This window comes from Xiphias gladius, chromosome 4 (assembly GCF_016859285.1).
Source record: "Xiphias gladius isolate SHS-SW01 ecotype Sanya breed wild chromosome 4, ASM1685928v1, whole genome shotgun sequence".
In the NCBI taxonomy this organism is placed as follows: Eukaryota; Metazoa; Chordata; class Actinopteri; order Istiophoriformes; family Xiphiidae; genus Xiphias; species Xiphias gladius.
Genome location: NC_053403.1, coordinates 24,627,223 through 24,640,916, shown reverse-complemented (window position 1 = coordinate 24,640,916; position 13,694 = coordinate 24,627,223). Strand labels below are relative to the sequence as shown.

At 46.1% G+C, this 13,694-nt stretch overlaps 2 protein-coding genes across 11 annotated transcripts in view; one reads left to right on the top strand and one right to left on the bottom strand.

Annotated features, from left to right (window-relative positions):
• The first annotated feature begins 909 nt into the window (after positions 1-909).
• Positions 910-9,393, top strand: mfsd4b (major facilitator superfamily domain containing 4B). Of its 8 annotated transcripts, none has more exons than XM_040125551.1 (5): positions 910-1,109; positions 2,487-2,623; positions 3,442-3,610; positions 4,013-4,129; positions 7,347-9,392. In XM_040125551.1, the coding sequence occupies exons 3-5, from the start codon at positions 3,445-3,447 to the stop codon at positions 8,654-8,656; spliced, it is 1,593 nt and encodes a 530-aa protein (XP_039981485.1). In that variant the 5' UTR covers positions 910-1,109; positions 2,487-2,623; positions 3,442-3,444; the 3' UTR covers positions 8,657-9,392. The 8 variants fall into 8 exon arrangements, with proteins under 8 accessions (XP_039981485.1, XP_039981484.1, XP_039981489.1 ...); XM_040125550.1 differs by having other exon boundaries at positions 910-1,116; XM_040125554.1 differs by lacking the exon at positions 910-1,109 and adding an exon at positions 1,378-1,394.
• rev3l (REV3 like, DNA directed polymerase zeta catalytic subunit) overlaps positions 9,339-13,694 on the bottom strand; it is an 84,802-nt gene continuing 80,446 nt past the window's right edge. For all 3 annotated transcript variants that reach the window (XM_040125547.1, XM_040125545.1, XM_040125548.1), the window contains exons 30-32: positions 13,041-13,287; positions 11,510-11,725; positions 9,339-10,520 (exon numbers count right to left, since the gene is read on the bottom strand). In XM_040125547.1, coding sequence (XP_039981481.1) covers positions 10,380-10,520; positions 11,510-11,725; positions 13,041-13,287 — 604 coding nt within the window. In that variant the 3' untranslated portion in view covers positions 9,339-10,379. The remainder of the gene's footprint in view (positions 10,521-11,509; positions 11,726-13,040; positions 13,288-13,694) is intronic.

Genomic DNA, 13,694 nt, shown 5'->3' with positions numbered 1-13,694 from the left:
CTAAAGATTGCCAACACAATAATATGTTCAATTTTACTGTCCATTGCTTTACATTCATTTCGCAGATGCTTGTGTCCAAAGCCACGTACAAAGAGTGCACACACAGAAAAAAATAAAATAAAATTTTAATGCCGAGATTAAGTTAAAGGCCCGTTTCTGACAAGAGTAGGAATACTTAAAAAAGTTTTTGTAGTTAATTTACAGTGTTGTAAACTAACGAAGCTCATTCACCCAAGGACTACATAACTCAGGTATTTTGAAAATTTCCATTTTATGCTACTTTATCACTGTAACGTATCATTTTAGAGGAAAACTGATTTTCAATGTGTACTTACAAATGTACTTATTTACTGAAAGCTATTGTTACAATTTACCTTACAGATTAAGACTTATTTCTTATATATAGATAGATATGTATAATATACATATAAGATGGATGATTGTATAAATTAAGTATGCTGTATGGTTTTATATAAATGATAATTATATAATTCCTTCAGCATGCATATGCAGTAATACATCTAACAGTAACACAATAATCCCATAATTATTAGGTCAAATTATAAATGTAGGACTCATACTTATAATGGAGCAATTTTTACTGTATGACCATTAGCAAGTAACTGGTATTAAAGTGTACAAATATATCAAAGATACTTCTTCAGCATTTTATTATTATTATTTATTTTTACCAAAAAAGAAAATCCGTCAAATGTTACATTTGTAAAACTAAAACTCTCCCTATGTGAAAGCGCACAGTGACTGCTTCCACCCCCTTTTACCTCGGGGTATGGTCCACTGGAGGGAAAGCTCTCTTATTACATCCCCAGTTAGGACACACTAGAGGCCGCCATTTTCTCCAGATGCTTCGCCCGGTGGCTGCTACTTCCTGTGGGCCTGGGCCACTTCTAACGCGTCAGCTGGATCAGAAAGCGGAAAGAAGGAGAGACGCGTTACTCTGCTCTGGGTTCAGGACACTCAGAACGTCAACAAGCGTGACAGCGTGTGGACGGAACGGGTCTGTGACACGCGGCCCTACGTTGCAGAAACTGCACCGTTATCTCCGGGTTAACGGTCGACTAACTCCGCATCACTGATGTCAGGCACCGGTGTGTGGTCAGTGAGTTTTTATCGCCTTAGACGGGTGGAGTGGTGCATGAATATTCGCGGTCGTTTTAGAGTTGCTATGGCAATGAGCTGCTGACAGAGAAGAAAACTCTGGTCCGTCGACTATGGGGATGAAACGTAGGACGTGCTCAACCAAAGCGGTCAACGCTGTAGCTAAACCCGCCGATTACTGCGGTCGAAGTCCCCCTGCTGTAGTTAAATGATGAACGATACGTGAATTAAAAGGGATTCTGGATATGGTCCTGCTCTTTGGCGTCATTCGCAAGGTGGGTGACTTTAAAAACAAAACAAAACAAAACAAAAAAGCAAAACAAACAAACAAACAAAAAAAACACCGAGTGAGCCCCCCCCTCTTGTGATAGACGATCTTTGCGAACCTCCAGCAGCCGTACGCTCGCTGTTGACATACGGGATCCCGGGCAGTCCGCTGTCATTCTCTGAGCCGTCCGGCGTGTTTAACGATGACGGGCTTCAATCTAACGTCTTAGTCCCGAGAAACCTCCAAGCAGGAAGCGCCAGAACGGGAGCAGGCCCGTTATCGGTCGCCTGTAGATGTTTACTCGCTCGTCAACGGCAGCCTGACCGCGCGGCATCACTCCCCGCAGTCGTAGTAACCAACTGACAGGTATGTCTTCGTCCGCCGCACGGGAGACCGTCGTGAAAAAGAAGCACGTTCGGTTTGCCAGCATGGAGGACAACGACGACAACGACGACCAAGAGGAGGACACCCTGTTTGACAAGAGGAAGGACACCGGGCGAGGGTTGAAGAGTGCGCTGAAGGCGGTCAAGAGGACGACGAAAGCGGGATGCGACGACCGGGTGGAGGTGGTCGGCGGAGGAAGGGGCGAATATGGGACGTGCGGCCGCTGGATCGTCACCCTGGCGCTCTGTGGCTCCTTCCTGGGATTGGTAAATGTGGGAGCGAATGAGGGCACGGTAGCTAAAGTCCGTGTGTGGTTTTATGGAAGGATGAAATGCCTGCGCGTCTCCTCGGGCCTTCTCTACATTAAATACAAGTTGTGTAGGGACTAGCGTCGCCCGCGGTGCGTTAGGCTACCTAGCTAACGTTAACGGGCCGAGGTTATTCAGATGTTAGCATAGCCAACAGCTCTTCAGAGTGAAGGGAGCAAAACAGGACTACAACGAGGCGTCGTCGCGAGATAGTCTTTCGTGGCACAAGCTACGTTGCTCGTATTAACCCACAGCCCGAGTATTCGGTTTAATTTGACTTGCACCCTCCCTGAATAGATAACAGCTTTCAGGGTATTTCTGATGGGCCCCTTCCTGTATCATGGGCAGCATTCTGACCCATGTGGATTACCTGTATCCACTCTTTCACGTTGTACCTTGTTACACAGGTCTAACGAAAAAAGACGTCTATATCAACCGACTGGTCAGTGACACCTTTATTGAAAGAGTTGGCGCCACTGCTGCCTGAGAGTCAACCTATCAGTGAACAACAGACCCCTTGTGATGTGCAGGCAGTGAGTCAGAAGTGAGTGCTCCAGTATCCTGCACAGACAGGATTTACAAAGCTGTCCAACTGGCTCTTCAGCCACTGTATCCACATCAGATTACTGAAATCCATCAGCATACACCTGAGCGTCTGCGTACTTCATTCAGGTTGGGAAAAACGTGTGTACGCACAGTTATTTCACAGTCATTCAGGTACACGTCATGGACATAAGGGAGCTGCCCCTCCCTGTCGGTCTTTTCAGAAAGTCCACGGCAGCACAGTGGTCGTTAAAAGGAAAAAAAAAATCTCCCCTTTTGTCTTTTTCAGTGCACGAGAGGACAACAACAGACCTGTGTACGTGATGTCTCTCTGATTCTTACTCTACATGTACAGTAAAGTTTAGCAAACAGCTTTAGGAGTAGAAAATGTGATCGGTAGAGGTCCGATTGTGTGACTTCCTCAGGGCTTCTTTGGAGATCTTCTGTTATGCACTGACCTTCAGTGTTTGTACAGTGAGACACTCATCATAGAAGGGACAGAGATGCCAATTTCTCCGTGAAGAGTAGCCTGTATTTAGCTTTTAACGGTCAGGGACATGCCCATTTAGCATGTTACCTCCGATATTGCCGTGACCCGCACCCTTACACATATACGTTGAAACAGGTATAGGCCGGGTTGGTTAATGTAGTTAGTCATTAAGAGGAAGGAGGGAAAGTGTAGACTGAAAAATCAGCACTTCATGGATAAATTACTGCTTGAATGCAGCAAAGCTCACAGCTGAACGATATTTCAAAGAGTAGAGCCAGTCACATAAACTTGTTGTAACAACCACTGAAAGCGTTCTCTTGTGTTTCTAGGGGATGAGTATCTCAGTTCTCGGTCCCACTTTCGAGGACCTGGCCGTGAATGTGAAGAAGAACATCAGCAACATCTCCTACATCTTCGTCGGCCGCTCTGCGGGATACATCGGGGGATCCCTCGTAGGAGGCATTCTCTTCGACTGCATGAACCCCCACCTCCTGCTAGGTAACCCTTCCTTCAAATGTGTTGATTGTATGTATTTTCTACAGACACTGTACCGCAGCTGCAAATGGTGCTGGTGTAAGGGGTGTTGAGGGTCCCCGCTGCATACCCAGACCCATTCCTGCAAATCCCAGCTGCCTGTTGGATCGACCACTTCTTCTCTGTAAAACTGTACGGGCTCTGGTTTGTGGCAGAGATGCCGTCTGATTTTCAGGCTGTGATAGGATGAGGAATTTATCCATTTTTGTCAGTCTTCCAACGTGGTAGTCTATGTCTTACAACCGTGCGTAGCCACACTGTGACAGGTGTCTATAGTCTGCACGTCCGCTCGGTTTACATCACACTTCTTCTGACCCTTTGGACCTACTCTGCTAAAATAAAGACCCTGATTATCTCTCCTTCCAGGTTTTTCTATGCTGGTCACGGCGTTTGGAATGTGTGCTATCCCTTTCTGTAAGCAGGCTCTGTTCCTCACCGGGCTCATGTCCAGCATTGGGATGTCTATGGGTGTTCTGGATACAGGTAAGACAGCACTTAATACATGTCCGAATACTACAAGCTTTGCTTGCCGTGTTGGAAAACATATAGCTAGTGGTTGAGTATTAGCCTCTTTAATGAGGATCCTGCACACGCAGTACACCCTCACACGCGTTTTCACTTTTGCCACTCTGCAAACAATAACCAAGCTGCGGGCACGAAAGAGGAGGAGGAGAAGGAGATCGTGGAACTGTTTGAGGCTAGGGAAAGTGTGTGTGTGTGTGTGTGTGTGTGTGTTTTTTCCTAAACTCCTAAAACAAATACGGCACTTAAATTTGTCCAGTGTATTTTGCTTCATTCCATGGCATATTCTGACTAGGACGACATGGGGCGTAAGGGCATAACACTGAGGAGCTGATTCTAAATTTCTGACACTGAATTTTGCCACAGGCCGTCTTTGGTCGTCAAAGCTCCCAATCAGCCATCGATGTACGTGTCTCACAGTGAGCTCTCAGATCACCGCTTTGTACTAACGACCTCAAATGTCACCACATTTCTCTCATTACTCTCAACGTACGTCTCAGTCGGCCTAAAAGCTCACAGCGGGAAGGGGCCTTTACTGGGAAACTTGATGGAATTGAGCTTTTGCGGATGAAATTTGTTTTACAAGTGCTTTTCCTGTAATGACAATTCAAAATGTCTGCCGTGAAAAAGGCCTATTGTAGTGCATGGAGTTCGTTGACCTCAGGAAACTTTCCTGCAATGAGGTCTAATTGATGGGGATCATCAAAAAACACCTGCGTTCGTGTGAAGGCCCTTTAATTAGTTCTCTCATAATACTGAACTATGTTCACAAGTAACTTCCCTAACTCTTCAAAACTAATAGCGTGAAGACATCGTGCTGTGGTAACTGATGTTACATGTCACTGTGGTTAGGTTTGTCCCTAGGGGAAAAGCTGCAGGCTAGCACCAATTGTTGTTACTGATCTCACTTCCACATATTATTAGTATGATCACATTCAGCAGTAGGTTTGTACGGATCTGTCTTTTGACAGCAGACATTGTGACTTGTCATAGCACGAAAAGCACAGGTGTAAATACCAACATTAATGACGCCTCCGTTCCATTCAGGAGTTCCCTGCTAACATGAATGCATCCTCACTGACCTTACTGGGCTACTGGGGTTCTGCTTAAGCTAGCCATTTGTGATGGCAATGTAAAGTAAGCCCCAAACAATCCACAGTGAGCCAGCATTCTATGTCTTTAACCTCAGTGGTCTGTCTATTCATCCACATCCACACACATGTACACTCTGTTTGGTAATGACCATAGCCTTAGTCATCACAGAGAAACTGCACATGCTGCAGAGGAAAATAACCAGTGAAAGGCGTGAGGTCAGGGATAATTTGAGTGGGCCACTTGGGGTTCATACGGTTTTGAATTTTGGACTAAGATACCGTGGCTTTCAGAAAGTATTCTTAACCCTTCACCTATTGCACTTTACTGTGTTGTACATTTAATTGTAAATGGATTTTGTTCATCAGCCTACACTCGATAAACCCGTAACGACAAAGTGAAAACACATTTTTAGACATTTTTCGCAAATTTATTAAAAACTGAAATCTCTCATTTATGACAGTATTCAAACCCTTAATTCAGTTCTTTGTAGAAGCCCCTCTGGCAGCAGTTACACCTTTGAGTCTTCCTGGGTAACTTCTACAAGCTTTACACACCTGGATTAAGGCGGTTAATCCTAGTCTTCCTGGCAGATCCTCTCAGGCTCTGTCAGACACAGACGTTCTATGGTGAAGTCTGGCCTTTGGCCGGGTCAAGGACCATTAGACACTTGTCCCAAAGCAACTCCAGCATCATTTTAATGGCTGTATGCTTCAGGTCATTGTCGTGCCAAAAGGTGAACCATCGTCTCAGTCCTAGGTCACGTGTATTGTGGAGCAGGTTTTCTGCAAGGACCTGCTGCATTCATCCCTCCCATCCCTAGACTGATGCTGCCCCCATCATGGTTCATCGTAGGGATGGTATCAGCCAGGTGATGAGCGATGCTCATCGTGGTTTGAGTTCTGGCCAAAGAGTTCAATTTTTGTTTCATCAGACCAGAGACTCTTTTTTCCTCATGCTCTCAGAGTCCTTTAAATGCCGTCTAGCCAATCTACCATGAAGGCAGAGAAACTGATGCAGTGCTGCCGAGATGGTCTTGTTTCCGGCAGGTTCTCCCATCTCTGTAGAGGACTTCTGAAGCTCTGTTGGAGTGAGACTTGGGTTCTTGGTCTTCTCCCTGACCAAGGCCCTTCTTGCCTGTTTACTCAGTTTGCCTGGACGGCCGGTTCTAGTAAGAGTCCCGGTGGTTCCATACTTCTTCTGCTTCACCATTATAAAGGCGGCGGTTCTCCTGGGAAGACTCAGAGCTTTAGATATGGTTTTACAACCTTGCCCTGATCTCTTCCTCGTCACAGTTTTATCTCAGGGGTCTAGAGAGAGTTCTTGGACTTCTCTGTATTGGTTTTTGTCCTGGCATGCAGTGAGAATTGTGGGACCTTATATACACTGGTGTGTTCGTTCTAAACTGTGTCAAAACAATTCAGTTTGTCACAGGTGGACTCCAGTCAAGCTCTAGACTCATCTCAAGGATAATTAAAGCAAGCAGGATGCACCTGACCACAGCTTGGAGCCACAGCAAAGGGTCTGAATACGTTTGTAAATTAGAGATTTCAGGTTTTGATTTTTGATTTTTTAAATTTGCAAAAATGTCTGTACATTATTTCACTTTGTCATTATGGGTTATTGAGTGTAGATCGATGGGTAAAAACAGCATTTTTTTTCCATTTAAAATTAAATTTATATCACGATAAAGTGAAGGGGTCAGAATACTTTCTGAACGCACTGTATATGTCTTTAATTTGTGTAATATTTCACACAACACTTTGTACTATCTTTGCCGCTCATTAAACACACCAACTTTTATCCACAAACTATTACTTTGAGGGTATCAATGATTCATTTCTGCGTTAACATTATTAAAAATGAACCTCTGATACCTGCTGATCTCTGTCTTTTTATACTTGAACATTTCTGTAGCAACTTAGTCAACGTTTTCCGGTGTTCATCAGAGGCAGGGAAGGTTTTTGGATCAGGAAATGTGTTGTCAATGCAGGACACCAGCATATAGTAGTTCCCACGGTGTCACCATGATAGATGTTAACAGTGGCTTGTCTTATAATCCGTGTCTTTCTCCTCTTTCTGTCAGGTGGTAACGTGCTCATATTGAACACATGGGGCGAGCAGGCAGGCCCTCACATGCAGGCTCTGCATTTCAGCTTTGCAGCTGGGGCCTTCGTGTCTCCAATCATAGCCAAGCTGCTGTTTGGGCCAGACGGGAAAAGCAGCATGGGAACCATACCAAGCGACTCCACACCTCCTGCCACCACAGAACCGGTCACCAAAGCCCCTGAAGCTTATACAATTATCCGCTACGTCCACAGCAGGAGCAGCACCCTCAAATCCATGTGGGCCTACATCGTGATTGGCTCTTTTGTCTTTCTCACCTCCTTCCTCTTCTTCGTCCTCTACACTCGCAGCAGCATGTCACGTGACAGAGCGCGCACGTTGTCGGGAAAGCCCCTGGTGGCCAAACATCACGTGGCTCTCGTCGCCCTGCTCTTCTTCTTCTTCTTTGCCTACGTAGGTGCTGAGGTGGCGTACGGCTCCTTCATCTTCACCTTCGCCAAGGACTATGCACACATGCATCAGTCCCAGGCAGCCGGGCTGAACTCTTTGTTCTGGGCAACGTTTGCTGCCTGTCGGGGGTTGGCCATCTTCTTTGCAGCCTGCGTGTACCCAGGCACCCTGATCCTGCTCAGCCTGGTGGGCTCCACTGTCTCCTCTCTGCTTCTCTGCCTGTTCAGCAGGGAGAAGGCGGCATTGTGGGTTTGCACGGGTCTCTATGGAGCCTCCATGGCCACCACCTTCCCCAGTGGCATCTCCTGGGTGGAGCAGTACACCACAGTGACGGGCCATACAGCAGCAGTCTTTGTGGTGGGTGCAGCACTGGGTGAGATGGTTCTGCCTGCTCTTTTGGGCTTTCTGCTGGGGGAGTTCCAGGATCAGCCTCTTCTGATGTACCTGTCGCTCATCACCGCTACCTTCACCTCCATCCTGTTCCCGGTCATGTACAAGCTGGCCTCTGCCCCCAGCAGCCAGAGCAGGAAGCCCCGCACCAGGGGCCGACCTGAAGCCGACGACAGCGAATTCCGTCAAGCACTGCTGGACTCGGGAGCCAACGACGAAGAGGAGGAGGAGCCGGACAATGAGGCTGATCAGTGGAACGACGCAGACTTTGAGGTCATTGAGATGGATGACACGGCCAGTCTCGTTAATTCACCTAGTAAGGCCTCCTCATCCCCTGAGGTCACCGGTCTAACAGGGAGCTCCGCTGCCTCCAACACCCAGGTGGCCGAGCCTGCAGGCGGAGCCTCGTTCTCAGACATCCTCTCTCTGGTAGGAGACTCCCCCAGACGCAAACTGCTGCTCTCTCTTGAAAGAGAGAAGAAAGACTGAACTCTCCTCCTCCTGCGACTCCCAAGTGCAGTTGATCTCTCACTTAACTGTCTGTTCTCACTTGTTGTTCAGAACCTGCAAGTTTTTACGTACGGTTCTGATCATTTACAGTGCAGTGAATGCAACACTGGCGACTGTCTGAATGGTGCAGCTCAGAAGAACATGCACTATGTGGACACAAAAGTTTGCACAAAGATTCGTCAGCGTCTTCTCGAGCTTTTGGACTCCTGCTGGATGATGAAGGATAAGATTTTGAACGCCACTGCTGCACCATAGATTTGTGTAAATGTCAAGGATTCTGTGTTGGCCCCTTCCACAGTGAGGTCAAAGGTCAGGGTAGGCTGTAGAACAGAAGCCCTAGGGCTGGTTGGAATTCAGTGCCTTGCTCAGGCACGCATGAGCAGAGCGAATGAGTTGAACCAGGGACGTGCGCCCTCTTCATCATCATGCCATCCTTCTGCCAAAAACTGGAAAATGTCATTTAATTTTGCACTATTGCAGTGAATGTGTGATGATGAGTTGTTTGTTTAAGATTTGAATGAAGTGTTTGTGTTGCACTTTTGTAAAGATCAGATCTTTTGGTTTCGAGTGTTTTTTTTGTACTGTATTGTGTGACGTGGCTTGTGGTTCTCTAAATCACCTGTTATTGTGATTTTTGAAGTTTTTAAAAAACTGAAAGATGTTTAAATACATTGACTTTTTATTATATCAATCTCAAACCTCCACCCACAGCAATGTCCATTAAAAACAAACAAAAAAACACCTTCATTATCATCATTTTTTACATTTATACAAATACACAGACCCTGTGTACAGCTGTATGGGGAATTGAAGATCAGATCTTGACTTTGACAGTTGTTTTTTTTTTTTTTTTGCACATAAAATTGGAAACGTACACAAAACCCTACATGTATATGCACAAGGAAATAATAGACTCTTCATGACATAAATTATCAAAATACAGTATTGCAACAGTCCCAGATTTAAAAAAAACTGAAAATGTTTCCAGTTTCCACACTCTGTAGAGTATGAAGTGTCAAATCTGCCAAAATGGACATCAATACAATCAAGGTTAATTGAATGAAAAATGGCATCCTTTAACAGAACGCCTGAAAAGAGATTTGATTGCATTCGTGGCCGGCGCTTTAGTTTTTCTGGTGCTAATGCTCAGTGAGATTATAGATGGAGCTATACAGGAAGTATTTACAAGACTGCAATCGTCATATAAAAATGGAGAAAAGTGGATTAGTGGTTTGAATGTAGGTCGTCTTGAGATTTGTAAGAAGCTCCTTAAAAACCAATGACTTCAAACTGCTACAGCGCATACAAGACACAACAAGTCATCCTCGATTGGACTGCACGTAGTTCCATGACAGGCAGTCTGTAGCTGTGTCACCAAAGACTTCAGCTTCACTCAGCCCATAGCAGCTAATGGAGATGGCAGCAAACAAGCATGAAGACAAACACGGGCCCTAGGGGGGAGGGACACTCCCCACACAGCCTCCCCACAGGAGGCGCAAACCAGACAGTCTGCACACGCAGAGAAATACTTGTATAACAAATAACAGTTACGAGACAGAATGAAAACCCAACAGGGTTCAATCGAAGCACCATTTAAACTATTACAACTGAATGGACAATCAAACACTGAGATGGGGTGAAAGGCGGTGGGGGGCGACGATTAGCACCAAATCAGCGGGGAGCGCCGGGGTTCAGGAGCCAATCAGAACTGCTCCAGCAGCTGTCGGAGGTAGGGGGCCTTGGAGAGCTGTCTGTTGACCCGGGCCAGCTTGTACAGGACGGGGCAGTCCAGGGACACACAGGGAACCTGCCGGTCTGCGCAGCCACTACAGTTCCTACAGACCTGGAGAAAAAAAACAAAAACACACAGATACGATGAGTGCAGGGTGAGCGCAGACGAGTGACTCCAGAGGCTGAGCTACGTTTGACATTTTCTTTATTTACTTTGTAGAAAAGTCCCTAACCTCTCCTGCCCTTTCATCTCCAAGTGAAATCGCAGTTCTGCCGTGGCTTTCTCTATTCGGCTGTCAAAACAGCCCACGGAGACCGGGTCAAAGGTCGGTATCAATAAAGCTTAAAAACGTTTATTGTTGGAAGAACTGAGGAACTTTGCCAAGAAGGGACAGGCAGTAAAGCAGGTATGAGCTGACAAAAATGCTGGTAGGACGTGGCCCTTGTTGTCCGATACAAGACGGACAGTGGAGACTTCCCCACCTTCATATCCTCAGATCTCCACACGACTGTTAAGACAGAAGACACAAGGCGCGAAGTGCAGTGCTTCGTTTCTCAAAATGCACACAAGCAGACTCTTACTCATATCTGACCTAAGCAGCACAGAGGGTGAAGGAGGCTTCCAGATCCGCTTTTTTTGGCTTATTATTGTGCTAATGTCCTCAAACACTACACATAGCACCTTATTGTTCCTTCACTTGTGCAGAATTGTTTTCACATTCATCTGCTGAAGAACCAAAGCTTGTCTGTGCTCAGCTTCGACATCTGACCAACACCTGAATGTACCTGCAGCCAGTCATGGTCCAGTATGCAAACTGCACGTGTGTGATGAGGAAACCCTCAGTGAACGTACACTGACAATGAACCTTTCAGTGAAACTATTGAAATAAAAAAAAATCATATTCTTTCTTTCTTTTTATTTTTCAAGAAGGAAGGAGTAGATGTAAGAAAAAGAAAAAAATTTTAAATAAATAGGTCTTGGTTTTTTTTTTAAAAAAAAAAAATCGGACAAATTTTTTTTTTTTCAGGCAATATTTATATCCAACTTCAACCCAGGGGTCTGGCTGCACTCTGAGTTCCCACCCAGCTCCAGCCTCTCACCTTCAGCAGCTGGTCTTGCTGACTCTCCCACCGTCTTATGTCCTGGTAGAGTGTAACAACAACTCGCTGGGGCTCGGCACGACACCGCGAGCATACGCCCAGCTGGGTCAGCTCGTCGCACACGGGGCAATGAAGCGTGGTGAAGTACTGAGAAATGGTTCCCTTCCTCCCCGCTTCCTCTCCACCCATCGCGGAGGAGCAGGACGCTTTCTGGATCTGCAGAGAGACAAGGGACGTACTTTAACCGGCACCGACAAAGAAGGCATCATAACACCACTGATGCTTTACTCTCACTGAGTTTCCTTTTCTTCTTGTATTTCTGTGCCCCTGGACAGCCCAGTGTGATCTGCTGAGGGACTACAGCGTGTCCACCTCAAACGTCAGTCCATGTGTCCACATCTCATTCGTAGCCCGTGTAGTAAAATCTACGTGGTGATGCAATGGAGCCACAGTTCATTCAGAAAGTATCCAGGCCCCTTCACCGTTTTCACATTTTCTCATGTTGCAGCCTGATGCTAAAATCATTTAAATTCTAACAAACATCGCATTGAAATGAGTATTCAGACACTTTGCTATGACACTAGAAGTTTAGCTCAGGTGCCTCCAATTTCCCCGAATCATCTCTGAGACGTTTCTACACCTTGTTTGGACTCCACCTGTCGTTCATTCAGTTGGGTGGACATGTTTTGTTTTTTTTTACTTTGGCATCAGGCTGCAACATGGAAAAATGTGAAAAATGTGACGGGGTCTGAGGATTTTCTAAACGCACTGGAACTAACGATGTGGACTATGATGTAGGCGGGAAATGTTGCTGTACACCAGTTACAGATTGAGGCTTTAATGTTTTTGAAGTTGCAGCATTTTCTTTTTACATCTAACAATCTGCCGAGCTGAGTTTAGCTTTAGCAGAGCGATGCAAGCTCACATACATGAGCTCAACTACGATGTGGCATTTTTTGTCTGTCTCTCTACTGTTGAGATTTCCTGTGAAGGCCAAAATGCCAATAAATTAATAAGTAAATAAACAAAATCATTAAAATTTTTGCTCACATTCATTGCTGTGATGAACCCTGCCTCAGCTCTACCAGCAGATGGCATGTGTGCTCTGTCGGAGCAGAACCTGACTTCAGTATTGACACAAAGACTGAGGCAGCAGCGCTGCAGTTCGATGAGTCTCATTCGATCCTCAGCAGGAAGCAGTCCTTTGTTCTCTCTCCACTAAATAGACTGAATGAAAAAAACCCTCTGACAGTCGGTCTGCTTTTATTTTGACAGGAATGGAAGCAAGGGCCAACATTTTCTTTCTCTCTCTCGCTTCACCAGCAAACTGATCTGTCAATTATTAGTCGGACATGAAAGTGAATTAATCGAGAAGGAATTCTCCAAACTCAAGCTCGTCTCAGATTCGTCCCTGTTCTTTTATTCTGAAGGGTTTCGTGTTGTTGCACGAGTGAATTATCATCACCACTGATCTGCATTGCCTCCATGTTGTAGAGGTGAGACAAAAATCGCAGCGGCTTCGCCCTCTCACCCTGGGGAGCTCCTGGTACCAGCTGAACACGTCCACTCCGATCAGCTGGAACATGCGGGCCAGCGGCGGCAGGATCTGCTTGGTGATGTAGTAGGTGGCGTTGAGTCGGAGGCCGGGGTCCTGCAGAAGCTCCATGGGCCGACGCACCAGCTGGATGAGGGGCATGCCGGGCGTCCCGTACACGACCACGTAGGGCACCCGCTCTCCCACGCGCGGCTCCAGGCGACGGTCGTACACCATCATACGCCTGAGATGAACCAAGATGCAAAGACTTGACAAAACTTATCCAAACTAGTGACAAACCTGTTCAGAACTGCTGGGCTGCAAAGCTTTTTTTTTTTTTAAACCTGTGCTAATGCAGCTCCAGCAAGTCATTCATATTTTACAATAAACGCAGCAACAAGCCTACGTTGTTGTTCTATGTGTTGCTGGACTGGTAAACACAGCAGATAAACTGGACTAGTGCTCACCAGCGAGGCTGAGTATTTCCTTCTTAGCCATGTCTCTGAAATCGGATTTTTTTTTTTTCACCCATTAAGAGCGGGGTTGCCTAGCAACAGACTCAGGTACTGTACACCAGGCTAGTGCAGTCACACAATGAGCACTGTGGGGAGGGAGTAATTGGATTCACACTGAGTACTGTAACTGTAGTTG

Excerpts from the sequence above, each read along its gene's own strand:
- mfsd4b (XM_040125549.1), top strand. The coding sequence starts at position 1,756 with ATGTCTTCGTCCGCCGCACGGGAGACCGTCGTGAAAAAGAAGCACGTT. Across the intron at positions 2,038-3,441 it reads GTGGCTCCTTCCTGGGATTG|GGGATGAGTATCTCAGTTCT; the intron begins GTAAATGTGGGA and ends TTGTGTTTCTAG. Across the intron at positions 4,130-7,346 it reads TATGGGTGTTCTGGATACAG|GTGGTAACGTGCTCATATTG; the intron begins GTAAGACAGCAC and ends TCTTTCTGTCAG.